General features: G+C 46.2%; 2 protein-coding genes across 8 annotated transcripts in view; both read left to right on the top strand.

Annotated features, from left to right (window-relative positions):
* The window catches only part of LOC8053765, a 229909-nt gene that overhangs the window by 7854 nt on the left and 201541 nt on the right, over positions 1 to 20514 (top strand). The gene's annotated exons all lie outside the window — the stretch shown is intronic.
* LOC115320851 lies at positions 10751 to 12193 on the top strand. Its single transcript, XM_029981063.2, has one exon. It carries the CDS (start codon positions 10751 to 10753, stop codon positions 12191 to 12193), a length of 1443 nt encoding a protein of 480 aa, XP_029836923.2.

Genomic DNA, 20514 nt, shown 5'->3' with positions numbered 1-20514 from the left:
CGTTTGCGTGAGCATTAAAAAAAAAAAAAAAAAGACATTGCAGGAAACAAGATGAGTCCGCGTGTTTTTCCGGGGACCATGAAGGAATAGATGGCCGATCATTGCGATACGTATACGGAATCGTTTTTGACGCGAATATAATTGGCGGATTGGCGCCGGTTGTCGTGACAGCTAAGAGCCGTATCGGTGCTCGTTTCAGTCAATCAGATTGGTGTAATCAGTCGTCCCTAAGCATAACCTATAGCACTGACTCGATTATTTCCTGTTTTAAATAACCTCTCGGTAAATATAGCTTGCCTATTTATTCTCACCTACGGGAAAGGTCAAATTACTTCGTGTGTGAAGGTGCTCGTCGTAACCGTGTAGGCTGCTTAAAAGGGACTCGCACAGTATTGGCCAAGACGCTCTTACGTGTTTGCATTTTTTTCTTTTTTTTTTTTTCTTGAGGAGACTCTTCTGTCGTAGCTTTATTTACAATCGCATATGTTTTATTACACGAGCGCAGGTGTTGCTCGCGACCCAAATAGACTTTCTAGCAGCAGCGCGCACTTTGCATACATATTAGTGCTCGCGACTAGTGTCTAATTGTTTGGAATAAACACGTTGCAGACTACATGGTGGAGAGGGTAGAGAAAACGACGTTGCGGATAAATGCGAACAACAGCAACAACAAAAGTTCATTTCCCCAAAAAGATACGCGATTTTTGCGTAAAAGTCGCGAAGCTCACACGGATCAGGCACTTTTCGTGCGGCTGCATAGATGCGCAAGAGGCCGTGCACCGCGCGACGCACAGACCTTCGCACACGAAGGCACGAAGCACCGACAGATTCAGCGCGGGACACTAGGGAGTTTTAGAATAACGTGCGCAATTTTAGGGCACGCTAGCGTTAAATTTAGCGCTTGTGCTAGCGCACGTGTACGCAACAGACTTTTAGAGTAGCGTTTCTTCGCCGCGACGCAAAAAAGAAACAAAAAAAAAAAAAGTCCCAAGCATCTCGCGCTTGCAACGCCACCAAGGTAAAGTCACATTTTTATATTTCACACACGAAATGCTGTAACTTGAGAACAAAAAAAAAAATGTTTTTTTGGTCTAGGGTAAGATTTTAGATTTGTCTAAACATGAGAGTGCGACGCGAGCGGTCGACCGCGGTCGTGTCCACGCTTGCGTCGCCTCGGCAAGACAGTTCTCGTACTTCGCACACCGTACCTTCGCCTATAAATGTTTGCGCGTCGCAAGCATCAAGTTGCCGGTGATCGTTGCCCGCTTTACTGGGTTTTCCAGACAGAGTACAATGTCGTCGAGTGCTGAAAATCGCAGTGGCTAGGATGCCGCCGACGTCGCCGCCAAAGCGGCCGCAGCCATCAGGCCATGGTCCTGGGAGCCGCAATTTTCTAACTGTGCTCGTCTTGGCTTTAGCCAACTTCTCATCACGAATCCTCCCTGGAGGAGCGCAAAGACCCTTTTGCGTACGCACGCAATTTCCGAGAAATAGCGTACGCTAAAATAGCGGACGCAAAGCTTTAGCGTGCGCTATTCTAGAACTCCCTACTGTCATTCCATCGAGCTACGGGCCCCGAGAGCGAACACAAGCGTCGCTGCGGTCGCCGTGCCCTGATTGGGTGAGGTGTACCGTGACGTCAGGGGGAGTATACTCCGCTCCGCGATCTCGCATCGGCTCGCTTCCCAGCACCGGTTTCCTGGTTTGGCGTTGTGTGCCGCAAGCTCTTCGAGGAGCTGGACTTCGTTTACCCGGTGTACAAGACGATAAGTTAGGCCGATATTGACGAGCTTCCGTACATTTTATAAGCCTGCTTGTCCCTTTTACCTTTAAAATTGGGTTACAAATCCCGAAAGCTATCGGCGGAGGCAATTCCGCCGATGAATTTGCCCGTCCGTACGAGACAAGGCAATCTTGCGAGGGGTCGGTGAAGCGGTGGCGCAAGTGTTTGAGACGCTGGAATTCTGTTCCTTGCATGTTCATGATTTAGGACGATATTACATCCCGCTTTCAAGGCACTTGAAGTGGCATTTATATCCTGGGCCTTTGGGTGGTCGGCAAATTAGCTCGGGACCCCGATTCTGCGCTGCCACTCTGCATGCGCTGGTTCACAGATGTTTTAAAGGCCCTGCGTCTGATGATCTTTGAAGTGCTCGTGGAACAGGGTTGTTCTACATAAATGTAGCTTCTTCCTGAATTAATTATATAGTTTATACACGTATGCAGGCATATTTCTTAGAAGGTGCACAATTACTGGACATTAGTTTGTACGGTAGCAGCAAAAACGGCCGAATTGCCCCCAGTTGCCTGTATGATATGTATTGAACTGTCCAAAATATTCACAGCAATAGTGCCGTAATTTGGAATGTTTATACTTTTTCCTGACATTCGTTATTCCAGCCTTGGGTATTCGGAAAATACACTGTTTAGTCTGAATTGTCATTTCCAGTTAAAAGAGACACTGCTGCAGGTCCCCAAAAGCTTCCTCATGCCTCCAAACTCCCTACAGCTGGACTCCCTGACAACAGATGAAAACAGGAGTAAAAGCAAGCATTCGAACGTCTGTCCAGTGGTAGATGCAGCACTAGTAGCAGAAAACGTGGAACCTGTGAAGGGCGACAGTCTGCGTGAGAAAAGCTTCTGGTATTTTACTTGAGGGTATTACTTGAGCCTCGAGGGTTGATATAAACAAGTCCACAGATACCACTCGTGGAGTCCATCGAAATACTATCCCAATCCAGCAAAGGTCAAGTGCGGGCAATGTATATAATAAATGTTCCTTGTGTTTTTTTTTTTTTTACTTTGCCCCTGTATTGGGCTCCTCTGATTCTCTTCCCATGGCCCAGACTGTATTTAGCATGTTGCTCGAGCAGCATACAGCTTTTCTGCTTCGGCGATCTTGTATAAAAACAGAGATAAAAAAATAATATACATAACCTGCCAATTAATTCAGACCATCAGCAGCATTTATTGTGCGAGATGTAAATCTATAGTGATGCTCCTGCAGTTGTGGCCACATTTCTTTATTTTCATATACCAGCTGCGATTCATGCGTTGCCTGCCCTGTCAACCATGCTTAAAATGTTGGTTGAAGTTTCGCCTGTAGCTACAGGCCATACCTCAATAAAGGCATATATAAAAATTTACACTTCCTACAAAAAACACGCCAAAAAAAAATTAAATAGAAACGAGCGCGCTGGAAGCTAACTTCGTCACAGCCTCCACCGGGCGAGCGGGGCGAGTCGGGGAAAAATTCTCTCCTCGGCGTGACGTCACCCCGGTTCGCCGTAAGGGGGCGCCATGCGAACTTCTCGGGGCTAAGACGAGGCCGTCTGCATAGCGTCTTCGTAACGGAATCTTTTGACCCGCCCCCAGGCAGCAAACTGGCCGAAGCTCGCGAAGAGAGACGCCGCGTGCTGTACCGTCGCGCTGCTCGTTGTGGAGACTCCGCGAGACGCGCTGGCGACGACGCTGCGTCGATCCACTAGATCTTCAGGTATATATATAGGTTAAAAAAATTTGGAGAAACATAATTGGCTAGGTGGCGCAAGCCGCCGCCCGTTTCAATGGGTTTCAGCCTCATTCATCCATCCAGTGATGACGTTTCCGCGGTGGTGGCGCTGCTGTTGTCGCGGCGCGTGCGTAGACGCTTCTCATCGCGCGAACTAGGATTCTGCGCATGCTCAATCCACAGGTGGGCACAAGCTGACTTGTTTGTAAACACTGTGTTGGTCTCCATAAACACAGAGCAGATGAAAAAAAAAAAAAAAATCGGTTATTTCTGTTGACGCCTTTTTTTTTTTTTTTCCTTTATGCAGTTTTAGGACTATATTGTTAGTACTGTTTTTTTTTTTTCTTGTATTCTTTATTGCCTGGCCGCAAGGTTCGACCGTCCCGAATGCCGCGGTGAAAAGCGGAACTATATATAGGCGGCCTTTTCCCGTGCCTCTTCACAGTTTCTTGAGCCAAGGGAAACGCCACGGACTAATGGACAGTGGACGTAAGTGCTGCGTCATCGTTAAACTTAAAACCGGTGGGCACGCACGCAGGCACGCACGCACGCACGCAAAAGAAAAAAAAAAAGAGGAAAAAGTTTTATACTTCTGCTTTTGTCCGTATGTCGTTAGCGTGGACGTGCCCGGGTTCCGCCCACTGTGCGGACACGATACGAAGTGTTTCGTGGTACACCTTTCCAAGAAACACTCGACCCCAGGGACAGCCAACCCTTTCCAGAGCCCAGTCACTGGGTTTGAGGCTAGACTCTCACCGGCGTCCCTGCTAACCCTAACTGCGAGTGGACTGTGATTTCGATAGGCGCAGTTTCAAAGACTGCTAACGGCTAAATTCTCGTCTTTTCTCGCTGTATTTTGTGTTTCATGGTGCATGTATTTTCCCGAGGTCACTGAGAAAACATTATGCCACATTTAAAAAGATAAATAAATAAAAAAACAACTATAAACTGTTTTTGTTGGGTACGCGCGCGACAGAACGAATGCGACTGGAATGTATAATTCTAGTTTTTTTTTTTTTTTTTTTTTTTTTTTTACTGTAAGTTTTGACGGCGTTGCGCGATTCGCCGCATGTCAAACGACAAAGCGCTTGGCTGTCAAAAATAAATTACAACACAAGAGATCCGAAAGGCATGCATTTTTCACGCTCACAAATAACGCATAAATGAATGGAGAGGACACGGACATACAATTTAGAAAGTGTTAACATTCGAACAATATATTGTACGTACCACAGAGTGCAGCGTTATCTGTCAAGAATTTATTTGAGAAAGATCTCAAATGACACAGTCACTGTCGACGACAGTCACATCTTGACGATCGGACGGAATCCAAGATGACTTCGTTTTGGGGCACGTTTTGGGGAGAGCTTCCTTTTTCACAACCGCACCAAGGCAAAGAAACAAACGCGACTGACCCGTTTCCCACCCCAACCCGGACAACTATTTTTGGAGATGACTGAGGATTCCATGCGGATTATCTCTGGGAGGGGGGGAAAACAATGTTCGCAAAATCGCGTCGAGGGTCGTTCGACGTGCTTCACCTTCTTCGTTTCCTTTGAATATCGAGCAGAAAAGCTGAATGGCAGGCACTTACCAGCCTTATTTCTCACAATGGAAGATACCACAAAAAGGGTACGCAGCACGCATAAAAAAGAAATTAAGTGGAAACTTTCAAGAGGGGCGAGAAAACGTCGAATGCAAAACCGCAAAAACGTAGGTAGAGAACCGCGCTGAGCGGGTCTTCACAGTCCAAGAGATTGGCACAATATTTCTTGATGATAGAGGGCGCGAGAGTCGCACCAGCCGCACCAGCATCAGCAACATGGCGGTGGCCTAGGAGCGTTTTTCGGAAAGGTGTCATGTTTACAAACAAACCGGAGCGCTCCTAGCGGACGCCGCCGGTACCGCGCATGCGCGATGGGGTCTGGGCAGGAAACTCGCCGTCGCCCATAAACAAACCATTGGAATGCGATGTTGTCGGCGTCGGTGTGGTCCCCCGTGCTCTTTTTCGCATTGGAATTGCTGATTCTACGTCTTCCCGGCAGTCTGACTGCTGTATCGGCCTCAGCGAAATTAACGAGGCTCGTTACACCGCAAAACGTCCGTGAATAATGTGACATGCGGGGATTTATTCCGCGTGGACGCCGCGGAATGGACGCTAATGCCTGATTCGCACGATGAGATTCTGCTCGCTATTTTCAGTCGCGACGTCGCTCGGGCTGCAAAAGCGTGAACCGTAGCTGAGATGGTCGACGTCGATATTGAAAATCGCAAGCCGACTCGGACCGAGTGAATCGGGCATAACAAGTCGGTGATGGCCACTGGTAACAACGATCAGCACCTCCTTGTATATACTGTTTACACCGAGCCTACTTACTCCAACCAACCTTCAAACCTAAAAGTATTTTGAGGCTTGTTCTTATCCCAGTAACCAGACCAATGTTTGGTCTACGGGCCGCTGTCGTTTTAACGAGCAGACGACAACAAGCAGAAACGTTTGAAAAAGCAGACGACGGCTCGAACGATGAGGCAGCCGTTTGAACTTGATGACGCTGAACGTAGTCCGCAGGTGGTGCGTGCAGCTTGATGGTTTTCCCGCGTTTACGTTGGAACAAAACAAATAAATCTGACGACCACAAGTATCCATTATTTCAATCCAGAGTGCTTCCCGCCCAAGCAATCGTGGTCCGATGACGTCTGGTATTCCTTTTTCACGGCACCTACGCTCTCGGACGAACCGAGTAGGCAGAAAACACATGAAAACTGACCTGTCAAACTTTTTCCGACTTTTTTGGTACAGCCCCGTCGCGGCGTTTTGACGAGAAAGCAGGTTTCTGTCTGGTTTCTTCCTAGACAACACAGGAATGCACCTCCCGCATGGTGACTTCCGCCCACGGCCCCAGACCGGAAGTGCGCCCGACGCGCCACCACCGCGCCTTGACGTAGAGTCCTTAGGATAGATGGATGCTAACGGCTGCATCCTTTATATCGGACGGTAGCTTGCGCCACCTATCTTAGAAATTAAGAACCGAAAGTATAATTTCTTTCCTTCGCCAAGGAGAGACGACGACGAAGAGCTATGGGGAGGAATGTATCTCACGGCGGTCCGCCGAAGACATGAATTTCCCAGTTTTTGGCAGGACCTCGACGAAAGAAGTATCACAACATCTGCAGGACAACTGTACAAATCCGCACACCCAATTTCAGGGACAGTGAGTGATTTTTCACAAATTTACGAGCCTTTTCGTTTTCGGCGCCACATTAGGCCCAACGGCTGCTCATGTCTGGGCCCAGCCTCAAGCGTCGGTGCTGCGAAAAGACGTATTCCGGCACCCTGTAGAGCACTAACTCCCACATGTCGTCCGCGCCAGATGAACCGGCTATCAACCATGAAAAAATTTTTTCACAAGATAACACTCAAGAAATTCCACGAGTTAAAATTACCTCACGGCCGCCGAAGCGAAGCCGACCCGCCGAGTCTGAGGACAGCCTCGATGACATGGATGAAGATGCGGAAAACCGAGTAAGCGAAAATATTGACGACTCGACTCGCAATGAAGATCCCTGGAACAAAGTACAACGAGGAAGGAATCCCAAACCACCCAGAGGGACGCACCTCCAACGATTCGGCCTAGAGAAATTCATCATATCAATCAAACCGAAGGGATCAAAGGACATCACGCAGATTCGTCCGAAAATAATCTACCAACAATTGTTGAGAGCCGCAGGAAGCGGGGTACTCGTAGATAGGCTGATTTTCACGACGAACGCAAAAACCAATTCAATTACAGTAACGGTATACGAACGAAAGCACTTGGAGAACATCCTCAGAATCAGGGAAATCGAGACAACAGATGGCACGGTGGAGGTAAACACGTACCAAGCAACGACTGGCTCGCTTCCACGTGGCGTTGTACATGGCATCGACCCCTTAGAAAGCGTCGAGGAATTTCTCGAGAACTCAGACACAGATTACCACGAGATACTCCAGGCGAGACCGCTCGGAAAAAAAGGAACATATTTGTTGACATTCAAGGGCGACGGAATTCCCAAAAAAATAAGATATTACGGAAAACTCATCAGCGTCTACGCCTACCGGCCTACTGCAATCGTGTGCTTCAACTGTCACAGCCTAGGCCACAAAGCCGGCATATGCACAAATGAGTCCCGCTGCAAGGACTGTGGGGATTTATGTCAGGAAGGTCACAAGTGCCAGAAACTATTTTGCTACAACTGCAAAGGCAACGACCATGTCGCACTACACCAGCTGTGCCCAGCAAAGACACAGGCCGACCTCAAACTCCAACAAAGGGCCAAGGCACCCCTTCTCAACCACCAACAAAGAGGACGTTTGAGAAGCAAATTTGAAGGAATCAACAGCTTTGAACTGCTTCGGGCGCGATCACAAAGCAACAACTATCCTAAGCTGTCACGAGACAAGAGCACCTCACCAGCACCCAAGCCCAAAACACCACAGAAGACCACGACGAACGCACAGCCTACCTTCGCACAAATAATGAAGGATCATAGGGAATCGACGCTACAGCTAATCAACAAGAGAAAGGAATACGAGAAACTCAGGAAGAAACTCAAAGAAGAAGAGAACAATCTATCCAGAGCAGCGATGGAAAGACGTAAAGAAATTGCTATGGTGCAGGAGGAGATCGACAGGATCGACAGATGCTCGTCTTCCACGTCATTTTCACCACCACCATCAACACAATCGCAATACAAAATTCAGCAGCAGCAACTGAGGTCGACACCCAGCACATCAACAAAAACGAACAACAACGAATCAAGCACAGACGATTACACCGCGACATCACAGACCCCTACGACGGAAGAAAAAATAATGAAGTTTATGCAAACACTGCAAATCCAAATTCAAGCCCAAATGCAAGCTCATACGGATGCCATTAACAAGAGGATGGAAACGTACGAATATATTCTGACCCAACATGGTCTCACCAAATAAGAAGAAAACGAAGAGTGGCCCTTTAACAATTCTACAGTGGAACTGTAGAGGGCTGAAACAGAAGCGGGAAGAACTCAACTTACGATTAGCGGAGAACCCACGAGATGCCCTACTAGTACAAGAAACGAAATGTGACACCATCTCTTTAAGGGGATACAACAAATTCTTCACACCGTCTATTCACCACAAACAAAAGGGCAAAACAGTAGTACAAGCACAAGCCGGGATATACCTCGACAAAGAGCTCCCTTTCACACAAATAGACACCAGCAAATGGTGCAATGCCTCCCAAGAAGTCGTAGCGGTCCGAACGGAGATAAGCGACAAAAGAATCTGTCTTGTGTCCACGTACGCCAGACCAGGCACCCTTGAACACGAGAACGATGACTATTCGTGGATGCAAGAAATTAGGCGGTCCTTTCCCAACGACGAGATGGTAATCGGTGGAGACTTTAACGCTCCAAACACGGAATGGAACTACAGAACAACCTCCGTCAGGGGACAGAAACTGGCAGAGGCATACGAAAGGGCAAATCTAATCTTAATCAATGACTTATCAGTAAACACCAGATATGCCACAATTCAGAAACACGAAGATACCACACCAGACCTGACTTTTACTACCCAGAAAATCAAAGCGAACTGGGAACTGATCAAAGACACATGGGGAAGTGACCATCACCCCATAGAAATTCAGGTCGAAAACGTCGCAAAGCACAAGAGGAAAAGAACAACAAGGACGGTCATATGGGATAGATTCAGAGTAAAAATAACTGAGGATTTACACGACGAATCCATTGAAGAGTTCACCAAACTCATGCTAAGGGCCACAGACGAGGCCACCGAGAAGCGGCAAGTCGACTTCGACGCACCAATCCCAGACACCAGACTACTGTCTTTGTGGCACCAACGATCCAAAACGCTCGATGAGTACAGACAAACTAAAAACCCCAATACGCTCAAATTAGTCAACGAGTTAACGACTGAGGCCAAAGAATACTCGCGGAAACTAAGTCAAGACAATTGGTTTTCACTATGCGAATCGTTTGACGAACATACATCGCTTGCAAAGTTATGGGCAATTTTTAATGCCATGTTCGGAAGGACCAAAACAAAACAAGCAGTACCAAACATGGCCCTCGGTCAAGATCTAACAATAGAAGAGATTGCCGAAGAAACAGGGCCGATATTCTTCCCCCAAGCGGAAGAGACACCAGATCAACAAATATACGAGATCGAAGATGTCGACGTGAACGATCCGAGTAATGTAGATTTCACACCTTGGGAATTGGAGGCGGCGATAGAGAAAGGAAAAACAAAAAGGACACCCGGACCTGATCAAATCAGCGGAAGCATGATCCGGAATTTACCTACAGAAGTCAAACAGAAATTACTCGGATGGATAAACGAAATATGGAACCAAGGAACGATACCAGATAACTGGAAGTTATCGTGGGTGACACCAATTCCCAAACCAGGAAAGAATCCAACGTCACCACAAAACACAAGACCCATATCACTCACATCGGTGCTATGTAAACTAATGGAGAGAATGGTTCTTGGCCGCATCGACTGGATAACAGAAGAGAAAGAAATATTTCATCCGGCACAAACCGGTTTTAGAAAACATCTCGGGACACATGATAGCCTTCTATTAATTCAATCAGGAGTTTTAAAATATCCGACGAAGCACTATCAAGTACGAATCCTCGTGGCCGTAGACATCAAAAAGGCCTATGATTCGCTGCCACACCAAGCCATATTCGATAGCCTCAAAAGCCAAGGAATACTGGGTAAGCCACTAAATTTTGTTAAAGCGTTCTTGAAACATAGAACGTATGCCATTAAAGTAGGTCAGCACCTCAGCTCAGTAAAGTCCAACAACATCGGCGTACCCCAAGGATCGGTAATATCACCGACCTTGTTCAACCTCGCAATGGCTCCATTGCTGTGGGAGCTTGACAAAATAGAAGGACTCCACTGTACGGTATATGCGGACGACATTACAATATGGACAAACAGAGGCCACTCGAAACGCCAGCAAGAAATCCTGCAAGAGGGATTAAACACGATCGATACATATCTCAAAACGATTGGACTTAATCCATCGCCAGAAAAGACCCGATACATGATTTTCGGCTATAAGGCACCTGCCAACGTGAAACTAAAACTTAACGGGACTACTATCGAAAAGACAGAGGATCACCAAATACTGGGAATAACAGCCAATGTTAGGAAACGACCCAACTAAATGGATACAAAGAATGACCAAAACGTGGAAACAAGGAACATCGCTAATCAGAAGAATCGCAAACAGACTCAGAGGAGCGGGAGAAAAAGTGGCTCGAACACTGACTCAAACAGTGCTCATCTCCAAAATTATGTATGGGCTAAGATTTTACAAGATCGATAAAAAGAACATGGAGAAACTGGAAAGTTTACTAAACGATGCGAGACGGTGCATTGCAGGATTGCCGCGAAACGTCAAGATAGAAGAACTACACAAATGCGTCCCTTTCCCGAGTTTTGAGGAATTACGAGCGATACAGGAAGAAATGCACAAAATTAAGATGCTCAATACGAAAGAAGGGCGACGCATCATGAATCTGCTAAATCAAGACACGAGCAAACTGGATGAATTTCCGGAACAGATGCCACCATGGGAACGGATAATGGTAGTTCCAGGCACTCCCATTCCCAAGAGCATGGGCCTTGATCACCAGGAAAGAAGAAGAAGATATGCCAAAAAACACAACGAAGAAATTGAGCTCATCCGCAATGACCCCGAGTTAGCGATATACTATACGGACGCGGCGGTCAGCAACAATAACGCAACGATAGCCTTTCACCTCCTAAACATAGGAACATGGGCATACCCAACAGTCGCAGACACCCCGGAAGAAGCCGAAGCGCAAGCAGTCTTGGCTGCAGTAGAACACGCAAGCAGCAGTACAATTGAAAAGAAAAGAATAACAATTTTTACCGATTCACAAGAGGTTATTAGAGCATGTAAGATACACCATGCGGTAAGCCCGACAATACGAAAAATCCTAAAGGCGGCAATAACAACACTGAAGAAGAAGAATGCAACGATACTCCTGCGTTGGATCCCGGGACACACGGGGATTAAGGGAAATGAGATTGCCAACAAAGTCGCGAAAGAGTATAGTCGTTCCCTCCTTTCCGACAGACCAGGCCAATCTCAACGAGATCACCCGTACTCTACTGTATTAAAAAGTTTGAGTAAAGAATACGATCCTATAGCTACCATAAATAAGGCAAAAAAACAACTACAGCAACAACTACGAAACAGGCATCCCGAAGAACAGGATCCTATCCCTTCTGGGCTCAAAAGATACCAAACAGTTCTTTTGAGAAGGGTAAGGACAGGAAGTGCTATAACCCCGCACCTCCTCAAGAAATGGGAAACACAAGAAAAGTTGAGACAGGACCCGAAATTCATACCAAAACCACCAGAATGTAACTTTTGTAGAGAAAAGATCCCACCAAACATCGATCATCTCCTGTGGGACTGCAAACACTTCAGAAGAGAAAGGGAGGATGCACATGCAACAATAGATCCCGAAGATAAGCCCGAAAACCTTAATGAATGGATAAAACCAGCAGGGAATTCCGGAAGAAGACTTCAACTGCTCAAATCCGTCATTTCCTACCTGGAGAAGACAGGCCTCAGTAAAACTTTCTGAATTTTTTTAGGCCATGCCGTAGAGCAATTGCCTGAGCCTTAATTATGAAAGAAAATAAACGTATTTCATCATCATCCTTCGCCAATTTGCTTACGCTCTGCAATTCCGTAACTACCACCGGGAGGTGTGGGATATAACCGGGATGTTCGTGTTACGCGTCAATGTTCCCAACTACAACGACGTGCATTTCGTCCCCTTTCCTGCGCTTCACATTTCGGCCGCTAGGCCGCACCAGTTTTCTCTCTCCCTCGCGTCTTTGCCGCCGGGTGACGTCTCCATTTCTGGAGTTGTGTCACAAAGGTGTACAGACAAGTGTCTGTAGACTGCCTTTTGTACGAAGTATTAGCAGGTCTGACCACGTCCCAAGAGGGCGCCAACGAAAAGGTTTCGGTGCCAATAGGTGGCGCTAGCCACCGCCCGACTTGAAGGGTTCGTCCGCGTGCGTGCGTCCGTCCATTCATTGCGGTTAGTGACGGAATTTCGCCGCTCACCGGCTGGCACCCGGCACCGCATTTCCATTAAAAGGGGAGCTGATAAGAAAAAAGAAACAAGCAAACAAGGACGACCACGTGGACGAAAGATGTGGATAGTTGCTTGGAAGTACCGATAACCGGTGCTCTTTTGGAAGGGAAAGAGGGGCCAGGTGAATGCATACGCTGCTGTCACGTGTTGCGAGACCGGGGCGGGTCTCTTTATCCTCTGATTGAACGGAGCACCTGGCCGAGCCATGCGCAAGAGGATTGAAAGAGAGAGAGAGAGAGCGGCTGTGGGGACTGCCTCTGAACGTGTTGCATTATTTCTGCAGCTTTAGCGGGTGTTAGCTTGAAGGGGCGGGGATGCTCCGCGATGTGCCAGACGAGGGCTTGATGAAACAGTAATACCCTAGGGTCATTTTAATTGTGGTTAGGCAGACGGCAGTTAGCGACCGCTAACCGTGGTTCGACCAAACTGAACTGAGATGGTGTTACACGGCCAATTTGCTTGCAGTTGAAGGGTTGAAGCCAAAGCGAAACCAACTGCAATGTCTCGTGTTCCGATCAAGGACACGTTTGTTATATTCATTATTACTGTTTAAAACGAGTAACTTTAGACCTATAATTTTCTTTGTGGTACGTAGCAAACGTTTATGAAGTCCCCTCAAATAAATACAAACATGGGCGACATGAGAGAAGCCGCATTGCCATTGACCAGAATCAATGGCAGCGCCCGAGGAGTGCGGGCTTCGCCGCGTCCCGCGACATGGCGCAATTGCTTTTGCTTAATATCTGCCTTTGAGACATCTTTCTTACCGCGACATTACATTATATGTTAAACAAGTATATATCACAAACAACAAATATAAACAAAATAAGTAAGAGAGCCTTTCGTTTGTACTCTTTTAGCATTGTATAACTTTAATGTGTTTTTGATTTGTTGCTGCTGCCAATGTAAAGGGATCCCATACCTAGTCCAACTGTTTCTAACAGTTTTTTGTATGCGATTTCCCACCAGAGTTTTTGTAAATAAATTTGATTTGGTTTGTCTCCACGGTTCTTTCTAGGTGCGTCCTCTGCCATTCCGAAATAGTGCTTGGATATAGCCAGCAATGCAGCGGTTGTCGCCATCTTTAGCCCAGTTAGCGAGCCCAAACTGAGATCGTGGATCTCCGTTTGCGCTAACCATGGTTTCGTGCTAACCGCAGTTTGATCAGCCGTGTAACTGCGCAAAACTTCTGTTTAGAGTAACCGTAGTTATGGATGCCCGTGACAGGGGTATAAGTTACACCACGGGCCCTTAACCGCAGCTACGTGTGGCTGAGGAGGGCACTAAACCACTTTCTGCGATAGTCTGTTTGTGCTCATAACTCATGGGCTCGGAGCATCCTAACAAACCAAACATAGCATTCATGCACGTCCGATTTCTCCGTTAAAATCGGTATCAAAGATCGATTACTTTGGAACCATCGCAGACACCAGAGGGCGCCATCGGACGAGGAAACATATAAGTTTTAAAAAGCTCAGTTCATGCTCAATGCCAACGCAGACTGTTTGTTTTCTTTTAGGTCACATATTTTTAGATTTGTCATTCGCCGAGTCCCACCGTAGATTTCAGCCATAGACCCTCTTTAAAAGTGCACGCCATCTATTATCTATTAGCATCCATTGCTTGGTCACTCTGCGCACGCATTGGACAGGAGCACAGCGTCATCGTTCGGCCAGGGCTCGGGTTCCAATCACGCACTTCGTACCCAATAAATGGCGACCGCCAATGTTGCCTGAGGAGGTTTTGAAAAGGGTGTATCGACTCTCCCAGGTGCTTAATAATAATAATAATAATAATAATAATAATAATAATAATAATAAATAAACGCACTGGATCTTTTTTTTTGTGAGGAACGGTTGAGGAAGTGTCGCCGAACGGTCTAGGAACAGTCAAGGAACGGACTTTCCGTTTACGTTGACCGTTCTTTGGGCGCACGTGCACCTTATAGGGAAACTTGTATAGACGCTTTGCGCGCGTGCCAGATTACAGCCGCCATTGCTGACCCTCTCTTGTCTCCACAAAGGCCAATGTTTTGTAGAAGAGCACATTCGGATCTAAAATGGCAATAACTTCTCCTGCTGTGGTAATGATGGAGCGGAGTGGTCAAAATAAGATGAAACAAAAACTGAAGGTCGGCGATGGCGTCCATAGTTCAAAAGCGTCCATAGTTCAAAACCCGGATCCTCACTGCTTCTACATCATACAAAAGGCAGCCAGCAACCAGAGTCGAACGCGAGTCGCAGCGAGATCCCTGCTTCGAATGCCGCGTGGCAGCGAGTTCAAGAAGGAAACTGGGCACGCGGCATTCAAACCACGGATAGCGCGGTGTCTTTTGTGTACGATTATATGAGCAGCATGTGACCCCGGCTTGACAGGTCAGACGCGTTTCTGCGGAATGGCGGTAAAGCTGAGCCTGGAGCTTCCTGACGATGTGCCAAAGGAGTGGACTCGAATTGAAGAATGCCCTCGTGCATTAATCCTTTTTTTTTTATTTATTTTCCTTATATATAACTAGGGTTCAGCGTTTTCGGCTACATCCCCGAAATTCCAAAAAAAAAAAAGAATCGCCGGTCGAAAGATTCTGGATACGGAGTTATCCGAAAAACTCGAAATCTGGGGACTGCCATTTGTAAAAAGAAACTGACCGCGGTGTTCATACTGTTTGGTGGGAATTCAGCGCAAAAGAGACTGACAACCAGGATGAAGAAACGCACAGGCAGGGTACTACTGACTTACATGTGTTCGTGTTTTCTCAAATTCTGAAAAAAAAAAAAAAAAAAAAAAACGTTTGTCTTATTTTATTTTTTTAAGATAAAAAAAAAATCCCTTAAAAAAAAAGAAAAAAAGAAAGTGAGGCTTGACTTTTAGGATAGTTAAATACGCCTGACCTTTCTATCCGTTTAATTTCGAAACTTTGTCTCGTACAGATCTCGCTCGTAGATGCCTATTGGCCTTTCTCCGTCCTCCTAAACACCCGAACAGCTGCGAATTATTGTGGGCGGTGAACGAAAGCGCCGAAAAACTTCGAATCTCAGGCGAAAAATAAACTCCGGAAAACGCAAAACATCATACCGCTTTCACCTAAAAAATAAAAAAAATAAAGAAGAAAAGTTTTCCGCATTGTTTATATGCTTTGTGAAGTACAAGATTTGGTTGTCGGAAGAAGCAGCGATGTTTTTGTCATTTGAAACGTGTGCGTCTTGATAGGATAACGTATATCTCGTAAAATTTACCTAAATACAGCTTAAATATTCACCTTAAGGTGGAAATTAGTATTGCTCCGCAAGCAGCTAAGCGTTTTTTTTTTTTTTGTTTTTTTTTTTTTTTTTTTTTTTTTGTTTACTACGGTGTTGGAGGTGAAAACGCGATCGTAAGATATCGACACCGCAAACGCTGCGCGTCGATTGAATTCACACGGCGTACGCGCAGTGGAACGTTCCTTCCAGCTATAATTAGCGGGTCGTAAATTTCATACTTTGGCGTGTCTCCGGGGGATTGGAATGTTTCGCTCTCGGGTTGATAAGAGTACGATGCAGTTTTTTCGAAGGCGTCGGAATGATGAGCATCGGCCTCTCGCTTCGACGGCATACGCTCGCTGTCACTCTTGATCTGTTAGCACGTACGACGGGGAGAAGGCAGCGGCGGCGCCATCTATCGCGTAGTTCCGGAACTCGCCGGATCCGCCCATATTTTACGGCACCCCTCTTCGGCCGTGTGCTCGAAATAATTTTGACGGTGTCATTAAACTCCGAGAAAATCAGCCGATAAAACATTCCTGCGTTAAAAAAAAATAAATAAATAAATAACAGCCGTGAAAGATATGCACATCAATGCGGTAGGTGCGGGTGAGTTGCCGGGGGAGGTAATCTATAGGGTACGAATCGTCACGATCGGTGGAATGATTCGTTAAAATGCTAGGTGAACTTTGTAACTAGTGCAAGTAAACGTATGGTTCCAGTTAGAACTTTGCCGAGCGTCGTCGAAAACCGCTAAACCGGTCATTCTGAGAAAGACTTTGAGCGCGTGGGAAGCGCAGTATAAGAGTGCTCTAAAGTTACCACTCCTGCAGAAGGCACGAGGCTAAAACCGCGTTTGGCTCGTTCTCGCACCGGTAGCCTCGCCCCTGTTACACGTGTGGCAACTTTAGCGGCCCCACCGTGCTTCCCGCGTGCTCCAAATCCATCGAAAATATACCGATTTAGTGCTTTTCGACGGTTTCTATAAATGAAACCACTGGTTTCTTTTCAATAATTAAAAAGATAATTAACGTGTTTTAGCTAATAAGCCGACTTCTCCCGACTGATCTGCACAAACCGCGTTAATATAGCTTTCAAAACCAAAAAAAAAAAAAAAAAATGTAAAGTTAAAAGAAAATATTCCTTTATACAGCCGCTGTTGCGAAACCCTGGCGTCTCATTATGCGCAGCGCAAGTTCGTCTGCTTCTTTTGGTGGGGTTATGGTGACGTCAGAACGACGCCGGGCTCTGATTGGCTCTGATTGGAGGTAGAAATCAAGGCAGCTTGCTTTGGGGTCTACCCACTATCCTTCACCGCTATCCCACCAAAAGAAGCAGACGATTTGCTCTCCGCAGTGCTTCGCAGCCAATGAGAATGGGGTATTAGCCGAGCAGAACGCTCAGTGACCAATCAGAAAACTAGGAATTAGGCGTGAGCTTCGCCTTTCCGGAGCTGCCTGTGACTCTACGTGCACACCATAATGACAAAAATTCCGTGACGTTGCATTTTTTGGCGCATTTTGATCGGTTTCATCGGCTCGAGTGTAAGCGCTACGGCTGCCGCGAATCGCAGCTCTGCCCTGCGCTGACCGCACCACCAGCGAAAGTTGGCTTCCCTTGCCGTAGCGCTTTCGAGAATGCGCGGTTGTGGCCGATGGTGCAACTGGTGCAACCGCCCGGAACTCGCGCAACTTCTTTCCCTTCCCGGAATCACGGAACGAGCGGGGGTCTTGGATTGCACGAGGGAAGCCTTCGGTCGTTGCGTTCACTCGTGCCAACATATTGGACACGGGAGCGCCGCGGTTTCGAGCCACAAAGGAAACGAGAGCGAGCTTTTGTGCGCCCTCCATAGACCTATTTCACCAGAGCGCCGCCATCTTGAAATATCGTCACTTCCGGTATGGACGAAAACATTGTTTTCGCCGTCGTTACACCACTAAAGTATACATTTAGGATCTAAGCATAACCATTACCCATTCTCGTTTTGTCGCCCCTTTATTTTTTTTTAATGTTTTTTACTCTTTGAACGTTGAAATGTTTTGTTATTTTTTCATCGCCCATACCGGAAATGCTGTACCAGGTGGCTGGGGACGAGATTAAGCGAAATCTATGCCTTCTGCACACGTCTATACACTGCAGGCAAAGCTCTTCGAGTTTACAAAAAGCTCTTCTGTGGTAGACCCTTTTGAAAAGTCCGTGCCATCGCCTGTCCGGCATGTATTGGGCACGAGGATTGCGTCAGCGTTTGGAGTGTTGCGCGTCGGCGTTCGGTGGGGACTCGGATCCAGTCACATGCTGCGTGTCCACGATGGATGGATGGATGTTAATGGCTATACCCTTTGTAACGGGCGATATATCTTGCGCCACCTAGCCCATGTCTATAAAGATTTAGGCTTAGGTGGCGTAATGGCAACCGTCAATGTTGCTCGATGAGCTTTTGAAATGGGTGTATTTGTGAAGCTTTCGATTCTGTTTCAGTAGTGTACGAAATTCTGTAATGTTGCGGTCATTTCATCCGTGACTGTGACGCGTATAGTTGGTATTTGGTATTTACGGACATTCCATCTCTTCTCAGTTTTGAGCGAGCCGAAATTGAGGCCAAGCTTCATTCCCTTCTCAACGAGACAATGTTGACTTGGCAAATAAATGTAATTCGACGTTTTCTTTTTCTTATTTTTCCTGCTTAGCTAGTTGATTTGTCGCTATCAGAAAAGGGTTGGATTTTGACTGACGTTGTGTACTATAGAATTTAGTTATTATATTGAGCAAGCCGAAATTAACTCTCAATATTTTAAGAGGATTCCAGGGTAAAAAGGGAGAAGTTTTACCTTCAGCTGAAATATCCGGTTTCTATGATGGGATGAGATGCCTTTTCGAGGTAAACAGCTGTATTTCGGCTGTGTAAAACTATAATGCCATTTGTAATATCGATTGATTTGTTTTCATGCGAGCACGTACGTAGTTAGAATATTAGTGTGTCAAATACGTACGGGAGCACCCCCATACACGTCTCTACGCACACATACGCAACACAAGCGTGTTCATTGATACGTATTAGTCCCTTCATCCATTATTTCAGGCGCTTAATAACTCCAAGGGCCATTTGTTGGCAAACCACACGAATACATTATGAAATCGCTTCTGCAAAAAGTACGCATCCCACAGAATGAATAAAAGTCGACGTCCTATTGGTTTTTGCCAAAGGGTCTATCTACAGGAAAATTAATAGCATTCGGTGTAATTAACTTCTTAATTAATTTCGAGCAATTAACTTTTCAATGAGTCAATTTAAAGGTCTAGTGTCAATTGGAAACTTTCTGGTCTGAAAACCGCTAAATCAGAACACCTTACGGCGTCCCCCCCCCCTCGCCCCCCTCCCCCCCCTCCCCCCCCAAACCGAGAAAGAGCTCAAAAAACGCAAAAAAAAACCGCCTAAAATGGACGCGCGCATTTTTTTTTTTTTTTTTGCTTTTTTTATTTTCGTTTTTTTTTTTTTTTTTGACAGCATTTTTGCGCTAGCGGTCCTGCCCTCTCGTGGCCAAAGCGCGCAGCTGTCGCGGGGAGTGTGGCGCGAGCCGGCGAAATGAAACCCTGTGCTGTTTGAATGGCAGTGCAATAAAAAAAAAAAAACTTTGATCCTTGGGCTCACCTCCGTCATGCGAAGAATCCGTGGCGGTGCACGTTATAGTTGTGCGCTTTTGCCACGGAGGAGCAGGTCCGCTGTCATAACCGTGCACTTTGATAAAAAAAAAAAAAAAAAAAAAAAAAAAAAAAAAAAAAAAAAAAAAAAAACTTTTGAACGCGTTTTTTTTTTTTTTAACTTTGTAAAATGTTTAGCTTGCGTTACACTTTTGTAGGTTGCACTGATTTAGGGGTTTTCGATGATGCATAGAAAGATTTTAATTGAAGCAATACCTTCAAATTTACTAATTAAAACGTTCTCAATTATTTAAAAAAAAGTAGTTGAGAACCCGGTTATACCAAACGTTATCACTTTTACTAAATAGTGTGCCCTCTGGCAGAAGCCAGTTTTTTCCGCGTTTCGAGAAACATTCCCCGTGTAAACGCTTTGCGCACGCGCCAGGTCACAGCCGCCATTGCTGACCTTCTATTTGTCTTACCGAGGTGCCGAGCCGCTAAAACGGGTGTTGACGAACCTCCACAAAGGACAATACTGGCGAGAAGGACCCGGCAGAATCTAAAAAGATGGCAACGCAACCTGGCCTTCTACGGCAATAATGAATAAGTGGAGGAAACAGAATAAGAGTAAACAAAAAAGTCTGAAGGCCGGTAATCGCGGCGCCTATGCACAGCTGCCTGAAAGCGTCTATCACGCGCAGATAATCATATAAAACACAAAACATGCATTGCAGAGCAGAAATGCGTGTAAAACGATTCCTTTTTTTTTTTTTTTTTTTTTTGCAAAAGGGAAATACACATAGATTACACGATTTCATGTCAAGAAAATGAATGTGACATAACCACAATCCTCAGTTTTCAGAAGACGGCCGCGGAGCAATGCAGGAATGATCGAGATCCCAGGAACCGCCTGTTTAGAACACG

This window comes from Ixodes scapularis, unplaced genomic scaffold (genome assembly GCF_016920785.2).
Source record: "Ixodes scapularis isolate PalLabHiFi unplaced genomic scaffold, ASM1692078v2 PGA_scaffold6__148_contigs__length_123643588, whole genome shotgun sequence".
Taxonomy (NCBI): Eukaryota; Metazoa; Arthropoda; class Arachnida; order Ixodida; family Ixodidae; genus Ixodes; species Ixodes scapularis.
The sequence above is the reverse complement of the archived record's forward strand: the minus strand, read 5'-3'. Positions and strand labels throughout refer to the sequence as shown.

Coding starts and splice junctions, on each gene's coding strand:
- LOC115320851 (XM_029981063.2), top strand. CDS start 10,751: ATGACCAAAACGTGGAAACAAGGAACATCGCTAATCAGAAGAATCGCA.